This window comes from Leptopilina heterotoma, unplaced genomic scaffold, assembly GCF_015476425.1.
Source record: "Leptopilina heterotoma isolate Lh14 unplaced genomic scaffold, ASM1547642v1 Lhet_0, whole genome shotgun sequence".
Lineage (NCBI taxonomy): Eukaryota > Metazoa > Arthropoda > Insecta > Hymenoptera > Figitidae > Leptopilina > Leptopilina heterotoma.
In genome coordinates, this window is record NW_025110811.1 from 1,692,094 (window position 1) to 1,705,121 (window position 13,028).

The 13,028-nt window shown below is 22.9% G+C and overlaps 1 protein-coding gene and 1 non-coding gene across 2 annotated transcripts in view; both read left to right on the plus strand.

Moving 5' to 3' along the window:
* Positions 1–13,028, plus strand: part of LOC122497565 — a 242,112-nt gene that overhangs the window by 68,132 nt on the left and 160,952 nt on the right. Inside the window, exon 2 of the mRNA XM_043608585.1 lies at positions 10,136–10,399. Coding sequence (XP_043464520.1) covers positions 10,145–10,399 — 255 coding nt within the window. The 5' untranslated portion in view covers positions 10,136–10,144. The remainder of the gene's footprint in view (positions 1–10,135; positions 10,400–13,028) is intronic.
* On the plus strand, positions 1,324–1,395 carry Trnae-cuc. Its single transcript has one exon. It is a non-coding gene; the product is annotated as a tRNA-Glu (tRNA).

A 13,028-nucleotide genomic window follows, 5' to 3' on the forward strand; every position in this document is an offset into this window, starting at 1 on the left:
AATAAAATTCTTCGCAGAAATTCAATTATTTAAAGTAATAATAAATTAATAATTAATTATTAGTTTGAAAATAATTGAAATTCCAGGATGAGTTTTATTAATATTATTTAAAAATTTTTTTAAATTGTCCCAAAAATTTCAAGTTTTAAAATTCTTCTCCCAAATTCAATTATATCTAAAAATGTTAATGAAATTATCAAAAAGAATTCAATTATTTTAAAAAATAATAAAATTTTTACAAGAATTCAATTATTTTTAATTTTGTATTAAAATAATTGAATTCTAATAGAATTTTCCAATATATTATTTAATTGAAGAATTTCCGAATAATCGAAATTTTATAAAATTGAAAAGATGATAAATGGATTTGAAAAATAATTGAATTGCTTATAGAAGAATTTTATTATTTATAAAAATAATTGAATTCTTGCAAAGAATTTTCGAATAATTGAAATTTTGTAAAATTGAATTGTAAACAAATGCATTTGAAAATTCTGAAAGAACTTTTTCAAAAATTATTAAAAATAATTGATTTAAAGAAGAATATTTCAGTTAAAAAATCCCAGAAAATAAATATCATTATTAATTATTATCTTCTCGGATAATTATAATTTTTTAAAAATACTGAGATATTTTTTGAATTTATTTTATCTCTAAAAATACAAAAAAAAAAAACACAGACAATGTATATTGATTTTGATACAGAAATAATGATCTTTAATATCTTTATTCATATCGTGTTGAGAGTTTCGATATAAAAAAAACAATGTAAATTCAATTAATGAAAATAAATATAATTTTTGAGTATCAATGTATAATTTCGATTATATCATATAAATCAGATTGAAATTCCTCGTAATCTATAAATCTAAAAGGGATATAAAAAAAAAATCGTTCGCGAGAGGTATATTTTTTTCCGAAAGGTCAAACGATATATTTATAGTCTTTGCATATTCTGTGCCGGTCGACTGCTTCAATAAATTGTGTTACGTTTTGTGAATGAAGTAAAAGCTACTCGTTTCGTTATAAATGACACGCTTGTACATTATTATTCTAACCACTGCATATTTGTTATGTTGGCACCCGTAACACGTTTTGTACACAATATCTATATATACAGTACATAATCTCAAACCAGTGAGAGATATAACACTTTTCACAAAATTACTCTCTTTATGATGTTATTGACATTTTTCTGTATTTAGTTTGTAATTTTTTATATTTTTTTTTATATTTGTTCCAAATTTTATAAACGAATTTCACACTTATTCTAAAAATACTTTTCTCAGGGAGATGTTTGGCATTTGCGACCATCTTCCCATATCCGATATTGTCTAGTGGTTAGGATACCTGGCTCTCACCCAGGAGGCTCGGGTTCGATTCCCGGTATCGGAAAATATTTTTTTTCTTTTATCGATTAAAAATTAAAAATTTTGTTATTGAAATCATAGAATTTAATTATATTTTTTTTCTATTTTTTTCCGGTATCACGGAACAGACGTTTTACCCGGAACAGCGATATAAGTTTCTTTAAAATAGTATATTAATAAAAAAAAAGCGTACATAGTAAAAAAAATAAAAAAATAAATAATTAAAAAAAATTATTGATAGTATATTAATTGAAATAACTAAAAATTTAGCTAATGTAGTGAAATAGAATTTTTTATTCTTTCAAATAAATTTTTTTTCGTATAATAAGGCTTCAAAATATTAAATTAATCCGAACTCCGAAGAATGTAACTTTGCGAGGTGTAATTTAAAAATATTGAAGGATGTACGCTTTCTTCTCAGTTTCTTATAAGTACTTGATATAATTACTCATCAAGTAATATTTATTTCTACGGACTCTTCAAAGCTTTCCTGTTACGTTGAGAAAATTTTATCTTACGGAATTTGCAGAATCCTGTAAATTATAGGTCTTGAGAGACGAGTATATATTTGTGACATTAATGCCGGTAGAAAGTTATAATAAAAGGTTTTCTTTCATTAACGCATCAAATTTATTATTTCTATTTATCGATTTGGTATTGAAATATTTGAAATATCATATATTCTTTTTTCTTGTAAACATAATTCACTTTTTGCTTCAATTAAATATTATTTACATTTCAAAAAAATTCAATTTTACAGAATTCTACAGAATTGTTAGTTAAAAGTATGAAAAATTCTAATTTTCAAAGATTTTAATTCAAAACCTTTTCAAAATTGAAATTCTTCTAAAAATTCAAGCTCTAATGCTTTTAAAATTTAATTATTATCTAAAATTTTGACTAATATTCATTTTTAAATTAATTTTTATAAAAAAAATTCTATGAGAATTCAATTATATTTAAATACAAAAGTTAATTATTAAATATAAAAGTAAATTATTAAATAGATAAGATTTTTATTAAATAATATAATGTTTCTTAAAATGGAATTCTCATAAAATATTTTATCAAAAAATTTTTAAATAATTGAATTCTTTTGACGAATTTAATAAAATTTCCAAAAAAAATTTAATATTACACTAATTTTCTAAAAAAATTAATTCTATACAGATTATTTCTAAAAATTTACGCTTATAATACTTTTCATATTAAATTATTATCGAAAATTTTAACTGAAATTCATTTTTAAATCAATTTTTATTAGCAAATTCTACGAGAATTAAATTATTTAAATACAGAAATAAATAATTTTTTGAATAATTTATTAATAATTTATTTATTAAATTTATTATTTTATTTATTAAATAATTTATTGAATAATTGAATGTTTCTTAAAATTCAATTCTCATAAAAAATTTTATCAATAACTTTTTAAATAATTAAATTCTTTTGACGAATTTCATTCAAATTTTTAAGAATAATTACATTTTTCAAAGAATTAGATTAAAATTGTATTAAAAATAATTTAAATTCTGTTAAGAATTTTATTATTTATGAAAATAATTGAATTCTTACGAAAAATTTCATTAAAATTTTTGAAAATAATTGAATTCTACGAAAGAATGTACGTCAATTCTTTTTTAAATAATTGAATTTCGAATAAAGTTATTATAATTTTTGAAAATAATTGAATTTTGACGAAGAATTTTCGTATTTATAAAAATAATTAAAATATAGAAATGAATTTTATTACAAATTTGAAAAATAATTGAATTTCTGGAAAGAATTTTATTAATTTTGAAAATAATTGAATTTTTGCGAAAAAATTTAGTATTTATAGAGATAATTGAAATATGGAAAGGAAGTTTATTAAAATTTGTGAAAATAATTGAATTTATGCAAAAAAATTATTAGTTTTGAAAATAATTGAATTTTTGCAAAGAATTTTATTGAAATTTCTGAAAATAATTGAAATTTTACGATTAATTTGATAACATTTGAAAATAATTGAAATATCGGCAAGAATTTTATTAAGATTTTTGAAAATAATTGAATTTTTGGGTGAATTTTGGTATTTATACAGATATTTAAAATATTTAAAATATGGAAAAGAATTTTATTAAAATTTCTGAAAATAATTGAATTTCTGGAAAGAATTTTCTTAATTTTGAAAATAATTGAATTTTTGCAAAGAATTTTATAGAAATTGATAAAAATAATTGAAAAGAGAAGAATTTTGTAAGTTTTGAAAATAATTGAAATTTCGGCAAGAATTTTATTAAGATTTTTGAAAATAATTGAATTTTTGCGAAAAAATTTAGTTTTTATAGAGATAATTGAAATATGGAAAAGAATTTTATTAAAATTTGTGACAATAATTGAATTTATGCAAAAAAATTATTAGTTTTGAAAATAATTGAATTTTTACGAAGAATTTTATTGAAATTTCTGAAAATAATTGAAGTTTTAAAAATAATTTTATAACATTTGAAAATAATTGAAATATCGGCATGAATTTAATTAAGATTTTTGAAAATAATTGAATTTTTGCGATGAATTTTGGTATTTATACAGATAATTAAAATATGGAAAAGAATTTTATTAAAATTTCTGAAAATAATTGAATTTCTGCGAAGAATTTTATTAGTTTTTAAAATAATTGAATTTTTGGAAAGAATTTTATTGAAATTTCTGATAATAATTGAAATTTTGCGAATAATTTTATAACATTTAAAAATAATTGAAAAGTCTGTAAGAATTTTATTAAGATTTTTGAAAATAATTGATTTTTGGCGAAGAATTTTGGTATTTATACAGATAATTGAAAATTTGACGGGAAATAAAAAAATTGCTAAAAATAATTGAAAATTCTGCAAGAATTTTATTAAGATTTCTGAAAATAATTGAAAATTCTGCAAGAATTTTATTAAGATTTCTGAAAATAATTGATTTTTGGCGAAGGATTTTTTGTATTTTTACAGATAATTGAAAATTTTACGGGAAATAAAAAAAATTGCTAAAAATAATTGAAAATTCTGCAAGAATTTTATTAAGATTTCTGAAAATAATTGAAAATTCTGCAAGAATTTTATTAAGATTTCTGAAAATACTTGAATTTCTGCAAAGAATTTTATTGAAATTTCTGAAAATAATTGAAATTTTGCGAAGAATTTTATAACTTTTGAAAATAATTGAAATTTTGGCAAGAATTTTCTTAAGGTAATTGAAGATAATTTGAAAATAATTGAATTTATACGAAGAATTTTGGTATTTATCGAGATAACTGAAATATGGAAAAGAATTTTATTAAAATTTCCGAAAATAATTGAATTTCTGCAATCATTTGTAACTTCTCTAAAATTCAATAATTTATTTTAGTATTTTTACTATAAACGGATCTATAGTTCGAGCTCTGAAATTCCTGTTGCTTATTACCCCACAATTTTTAATTACCCCTTAACGGTACCGTTTTGAATAAACTTCGCCTCTTTTCGAAAGCAAGACGACTTTTAGATTTATGTTCTCAATTAGACACTTTTTTTCTAAAATCAAAATTGTCACGCTTTACTTCTAAAACATTTTTTTTCTCAGCGAAAACAAGCAGCAGGCAATTCACACCTTTCTGACAATAAACAATGTTGTCTTTTAGCTGAACGGCGTGACCGAGAATTTTTCATCTCTAATCCCCAACCGTTGAGAATAGTAGCCATCTGAATGTTCTCGGGACATACAACATTTTGAAACTCAAAACGTCAGCAAACTTGTTCGTAGATGCGTTCTTTCGTATCTGACTTGACGCTTTGGAATGAGATTGGATCGCCTGTTGAAGCCACACACCAAATTCTTATCCTCTTACCTCGTCGACTCTCGATCTCTCTCTTTTCTCATCTCTCGCATTTTCTCTCTCTCTCTCTCTCCATTTTTTCTTCGTTACGTTTTTTTTTCTTTTTTCTTCTTTTTTTCTTTTTTCTCTTCTTTTTATCCTTCAAAGGCATGTTTCAGTAAAACACTCATCACTTTAACAAACTACGTAAATTTTCTTGACAAAGTCCTGGAAAAATTGTCGACTTTGCAAGAAACTTTCATGGTCTCTATGTTCAATAAAAGACTTCAATAAAAAAACTTTTTAAACTTGCTGGATGTTGAGAAACTTTTCCTTCCTCTGGAAAATTGTGTTCTTTTTTCCTTCACCTCTCTGTACCGAGTTAAATGCGGAAAATTAGATCTTTAATTTTTATGATGCGATCTTTAATTTTCAGTATTCAATTTACAGTATTTATGAATTTATTAAATGCGTGGAATAAAAATTTCATATCAATTTAAAATTAATTTAAGTGCTTGGAAGTAAGTTTCTATATCTGTAGGAAGTATTTTTTAGTGAAGAAATGAGAAAATTAATAATGTTTATAACCATTCCTATTTATATTGGATGATGAATGAGGTTGCGGAGAAGCATCAATAAAACTATCGATATGCAGTTTTCCTTGAAGAACCGCTTCTTCATGAATGTACATTTTTTTTTTTTTTTGCCTTCTGTACTAACGAGAAAAGATTTTTTTTTAAACACTGATAGATATACATCGCTATTTAGAACCACGCCAATCGATTTTTAATACGCATTCTTAATTCTCATTGGCATCCTCTGAGCTTATTGCTAAACACGATTCCTGATGTATTACTAACATTCACTCTGCATTCGAACAAAAATAATTGCAATTTTCCCCTGCTAAGAATTTAAAAAAAAGGAAAAAAGGAAACACAATGATTAACATTCATCCTACTTGTAAAATTTTTTCTCCCCTTTCTTCTAAGTGAAGAAAAGTATGAAAAAAATTTAAAAGATTACATTTTTTCTTTTCTTCTTTTTTCCCCCTTTCTTCACAGACAATAAGTGAAGAAAGGGATGAAAAAAATTTACAGACTATTAAATTTTTTCTTTTCTTCTTTTTTTCATCTTTCTTTACTGATAATCATAAGTGAAGAAAGATTAAAAAATGTTATAACCTAAGTTTATAACAATTATGAACTTAGACTGTAAAATTTTTTCTTTCCTTTCTTCACTTATGATTATTATTAACAGTGAAGAAAGGGAAAAAAAGAAAAGAAAAAATTTTTTAGTTTGAGTTCAAAACTATTATAAACTTAGACTACAACATTTTTTCTTTTCTTCTTTTCTTCCCTTTTCTTCACTTATGAAAGAAGAAAAGAAGAAAAAATGTAAAATTTTTTCTTGTTTCTTCACTTCTGATTATCAGTGAAGAAAGGGGGAAAAAGAAGAAAAGAAAAAATAAGCCTAAGTTTATAATTATTATAAACTTAGGCTATAAAATTTTTTCATCTATTTCTTCACTTATGAACATCAGTGAAGAAAGGGAAAAAAGAAAAACAGAAGAAAAGAAAAAAATTCATAGTCTAGGTTTAGAATAACAATAAACTTAAAAAAAGCCAATAAAATGTTCTCTTTCCTTTCTTCACTTATGATTATTATCAATGAAGAAAGGGAAAAGAAGAAAAAAAATTATATAGTCTAAGTTTTTAATTATTCAGAAACTTAGACCATAACGTTTTTTCTTCAATTTACAACATTTTTTCTTCTCTTTCTTTACTTATCTTCTTCACTTATTGTCTTCACTTATCTTCACTTATAGTGAAGAAAGAGAAAAATGAATAAAAAACTTTACAACATTTTTCTTCTCTTTCTTCACTTATTATCAGTGAAGAAAGGAGAAAAAAAGAAGAAAAGAAGAAATTGTATAGTCTAAGTTTATAACTATTATAAACTTAGGCTATACAATTTTTTCTTCTCTTTCTTCACTTATAAACATCAGTGAAGAAAGGGTAAAAGAGAATAACAGAAGAAAAGAAAAAAATTTCATAATCTAAGCTTAGAATAATTAGAAACGTAAAAAAAGCATGTACAATTTTTTCTTCTCTTTCTTCACTTATTATCAGTGAAGAAAGGAGAAAAAAAGAAGAAATTGCACAGTCTAAGTTTATAATTATTATAAACTTAGGCTATAAAATTTTTTCTTCTCATTCTTTACTTATATAAACATCAGTGAAGAAAGGGGAAAAAAGAAAAAAAAAAATTCTTCCCTTTTTTCACTGATATGTGAAGAAAGAGAATTTTTCATATACGTATACAAATTTTTTTTTATTTTTTTAGCTTGTTGAAGCAGTTTTTATATATTTTTACAACATACATGATATAAAACTTATGCGTTTGATTAACGCGTGAAAATTGTTAACCTCGTTTTCAAACCGTGCGAAAATGCAATATATAAAGTTGCAAAGTTGTTTTGGTAAATTGCATATATATTGTCTGTTGGACTTTTCAAAAAGCAATGAATAAATGTATCGGCGCGGGATTGGTTTTTATTTTTTTCTACCGCACCCACACGAACGTTTCTTTTTTTTCTATACGATTCCACGGGACAATTAATGCGATCAGGGTCAATTCAGAGTTCATGGCGTTTCACTGTATATATATATGTACAGTGAGTGAAAATTTTCTTTCTATAATCCCGCAGATAGTTATTCATTTATGAGTCACTTTCAAATGGGTGCAAATTTTTTTTTAACGCAACAACAAAAGCTTTTGTTATCCGATTTTTGTCGCATAGTCTCATTTCGAAATCTTAATGGAGTAATTCCATTTTTTTATTTTTTCGTTAATAATAATAAGTAAAGAAAGGGAACGAAAAATTTTATCGACTTTTTTTACGTTTATTATTATTCTAAACCGAGACTATAAATTTTTTCTTTTCTTTTCCTTTCTTCACTGATGTTTATAAGTGAAGAAAAAAAGAAAATATTTATAGTCCAAGTTTATAATAATTATAAACTATTTCTTTTCTTCTTTTTCCCCCTTTCTTCACTGATAGGCTTTTTTAAAGTTTACAATTATTCTAAACTTAGGCTTTAAAATTTTTTCTTTTTTCCCTTTCTTCACTGATTATTGTCGTAAGTGAAGAAAGGAAAGACAAAGTTCATAATTATTGTAAACTTAGGCTATAACTTTTTTTCTTCTCTTTCTTCACTTATCATCAGTGAAGAAAGAAGAAAAAAGAAGAAAAGAAGAAATTGTATAGTCTAAGTTTATAATTACTATAAACTTCTTCATTTGCATCAGTGAAGAAAGGAGAAATTTTTATAGTCCAAGTTTATAATAATTATAAACTATTTATTTTCTTCTTTTTTCCCCTTTCTTCACTGATAGGCTTTTTTTAAGTTTACAATTATTCTAAACTTAGGCTTTAAAATTTTTTCTTTTTTTCCCTTTCTTCACTGATTATTATAGTAAGTGAAGAAAGGGAAGACAAAGTTCATAATTATTGTAAACTTTTGCTATAACTTTTTTTCTTCTCTTTCTTCACTTATTAATTTATTATCAGTGAAGAAAGGAGAAAAAAGAAGAAATTTTATAGCCTAAGTTTATAATTACTATAAACTTCTTCATTCGCATCAGTGAAGAAAGGGGAAAAAAACTGAAGAAAAAAAAAAATTTGTCACAACAAACAAAACGTAAATTTTTTTGGAAATACTTTTTATAACACTTAACCTTTCACTATGAAGGGGTTTTCCTTTTAATTTCTAGACAATTGTCGTGCTGTACATTTATCACAAGGTGTGGTTCTCGCTTTGTCAGTGGCTTAGAATTTTAATTAAAAATTATATATCTCGTTCATGTTGTGATAGAAACTTACAAGATTACTTAAAGTAATACTGCTAGGAGAGATTGTGAAAATTTTTTTTTCGATTTATTAATGCAGAGAGATGATAGAAAACCGGTATTTACTATACATACGAAATAGAGTTGACAACCAGGGTTGTAAAAACTTGATTCCCTGTATGAGAGAAAGAGAGAGAAACTCTCTGTCTCTTTTAGAAAAAAAAATAAAAGAAATTCTAGACATTCATTAATAATAATTGTTCCTGGATACTTTTTTCAATATCAATATATTGTTAATTGAAAGTTACTTATTTGACACGCATGTTTATGGAGTAGGTATAAAATTGCAGGAAACGGAAATATTACTGATAGGTTTCGAAATTATAATCGTTTAACATTTCTGGTTTAACATTCAACATTCTGTGAAAAGAATTTTTTTTTAAATGGTGATTTTTCTTATTGCTATGTGAAATTTAAAATAATGGAAGTTTATGTTAATTAGACGATATTGAAGCAACTTTTCAGCTCGCTTTTCAGTGATTTTAAAATAAGTGATCGATATATGGTATGTTGAATATATTTACTACAATGGAATATAATATGAAGCTTCTGTTTTCTATTGTTCTTAAAGTTGTTGAAAGAGACAAGTTTATGTGGCATTTTCCTTCGGGAAGCCGTTAAATGTTATATGAAAACACCGTAATATAAGGCACAGAATTATAATTTATATGACTTTTATTATAGGTTAGGAACAATCTGTTATAACCATTAAAAACTTGTTTTCTATTATTAGCGCATTATTTTCAAAGGTCATTAAAATATTTGAAGACGAGAAGAATTTTAAAGTGGCCCTCTTTTTTTTATTAACTGTTCATTTTTTACATCGCCCGGAAAAAAAGTTTTTGTTCATAAAAAATTAATTTTCAAGTACAAACAAATGATTTCTCTTCAGAGAAATCATTTGTTTGTACTTGAAAATTAATTTTTCTTTGATTCAAAAAAACAATTAATGGTGTAAAATTTTTATGTTAAAATTATGGCACAACTATTATATTTGATTACTAATGGATTTGAAATCTGTAAATTTTTATAGGACGGACGAATGTATAGGGTGGTCGTGATGGCGTTTATAATGGGAATGCAGCAACAGCCTCAGGCTGCATCACAAGACACTGTTGATTATTCCGGCTACTTGCAGTCATCGCACAATCATCAGATTCACAGCAAACATTTGGAGAGACAATCGCAGGGGAATCAAAAATTATTGGTCGCCGATCTCAATTCTAGTGTTACTAGCACCAAAGGCTTACTAAATGGACCCGGACAAAATAATTGTTTCCTCAACAGTGCCGTTCAGGTGAGTGACTTTTCAAAAATATGCTTTTCAATTATAAATTGTTAAATCAAATAAAAAATTGAACGAAATTTTTGGAATCAATTTGATACACTTTTTAGTATCAATTTGACATTCTGAAGAAAACTGTTGATTTCACATCTATGTCTACAGCAGGCTTCGTACTCGATAATTAATTTTATAAAAGTAGCAAAAAGTAGCTTGAGGCCAGAAAAAAGTAGTAAAAAATTACAAATAAAATTATTCAAAACTCGAATCATTTTATTTTATTAAATTCTAAATCAATTTTTATTAGAAAGTTCTACGAGAATTCAATGATTTAAATAATAAATAATTTATCTGAAAAATTGAATATTTTTTTTATTTGAATTCTTATAAAGAACTTTATCAACATTTTTTTAAATAATTGAATTTTTACGAAGAATTGCATTAAAATTTTTGATAATAATTAAATTCATTCAAGAAATGTAATTAAAAATTAATTGAAAATAATTATAACACTCTAAAAAATAAATTATATCAAATTTTTTTAAATGATAGTATTTTTTAGAAGAATTTTATTCAAATTTTTAAGAATAATTGCGTTTTTAGCGGAATAAATTAAAAATTATATAAAAAATAATTGAAATTCTGCGATGAGTTTTATTATTTATAAAAATAATTGCATTTTTGTCATCGAACATTAATAGTTTTTAAAATAATTGTATTTCTTGAGAAGAATTTAAAAAAAAACCTTTTTAAAGAATTGACTTTTTTCAGAAAATTTTATAAAAATTGTTTAAAATATTTAAATTTCTTTAAAAATTGTACATTATTTATGAAAATAATTGAATTCTTTCAAAAAATTTTACTGAAATTATGTTAAAAAGTAAAATTTTATTGAAATTATGTTAAAAAGAATTCAGTTATAAAGAATTTCATTAAAATTTTTAAAAAATAATTAAATTCCTGAGAAGAATTTTATTACTTTTTAAAAATAATTGAATTCTTGGGAAGAATTTTATTATTTTTAAAAATAATTGAATTCCTGAGAAGAATTTTATTAATTTTTTAAAATAATTGAATTTTTGAGAAGTTTATTAATTTTATAAAATAATAAATTATTATAAATAAATAAATAAATTTTAAAAAATAATTAAATTCCTACGTTGAATTTTATTATTCATGAAAATAATTGAATTTTATTAAAATTTTTTAAAAAAAATTGAATTTCTCAAAAGAATTTTATTATTTTTGAAAATAATTGAATTCTTGGAAAGTTTATTAATTTTTTTTAATAATTGAATTCTGGCAAAGAATTTTATATAAATTTTAAAAAATAATTGGATTCCAGCGTTGAATTCATGAAAATAATTGAATTTTCGCAAAAAATTTTATTAAAATTTTAAAAAAATAATTGATTTTCTGAGAAGAATTTTATTAAGATTTTCAAAAAATAATTGAATTTCTGAAAAGAATTTTATTATTGTTAAAAATAATTGACTTCTTGGGAAGTTTTATAATTTTTTTTGTAATAATAATTGAATTCTTGCGAAGAATTCTATAAAAATCTCTAAAAATAATTGAATTCCTGAGATGAATTTTATTATTTATAAAAATAATTGAATTCCTAAAAAGAATTTTATTATGATTTTTAAAAAATAATTAAATTTCTGAGAAGAATGTTATTAAAATTTTTAAAAAATAATTGATTTTCTGAGAAGAATTTTTCATAAGATTTTTAAAAAATAATTGAATTTCTGAAAAGAATTTTATTATTGTTAAAAATAATTGAATTCTTGGGAAGTTTTATAATTTTTTTTGTAATAATTGAATTCTTGCGAAGAATTTTATAAAAATTTCTAAAAATAATTGAATTTCTGCAATGAATTTTTTTATTCATGAAAATAATTGAATTTATAAAAATTTATTTAAATAATTGACTTTTTTCGAAAAATATTAGAAAAATTCTGTTTTAAATAATTGAATTCCTCTGAAGATTTTTTTATTTATAAAAATAATTGATTGTTTGTGAAAAATTTTATAAACATTTTTTAAAAATTATTCAATTCTTTTGGGAAATTTTTAATAAAAATAGAAGATATTAAAAATCATTGAATTAGGAAAAATTTGTGAAAATAATTGAATCGTTTTAAAGAATTTTATTAAAATTTTTTGAATTCTTCCCATTGACTTTATTAAAATTTTTGAAAATAATTTTTTTATTTTAACTGTTTACAAATTGAAAGTAATGTAAATTCTCAAACATGGAAAAAAGTTACTTTTAGTGTAACAAATAAAGAAAAGTATCCAAATAGTAGCAAATCGTAAAAAAAGTAGTAAATAGTTAGGTTTTAGTAGATGAGTACGAGGCCCTGCTATAGATGAAACTAAAAAGTAAAAAAAAAAAAAAATCTAAAACTAAACTGAAAGTTTGGTTTTTTATTTGTGGGTTTTTTTTCTAGCTTTTTTTAAAGAATACCCAAGTCTTTCACGATTTTTACTTGAAAGAACTTCCCTCTATTGAAGATTCAAGGAACAAATTGCCCTTTTTTTGTTCCTTTCTCTTAAGATGTATGAAGCTTTTCATGTACTTTTCGAGTAAGAAATATAATTGATTATATCGACATTGTTGTTGACTCTCGCTGAGTCA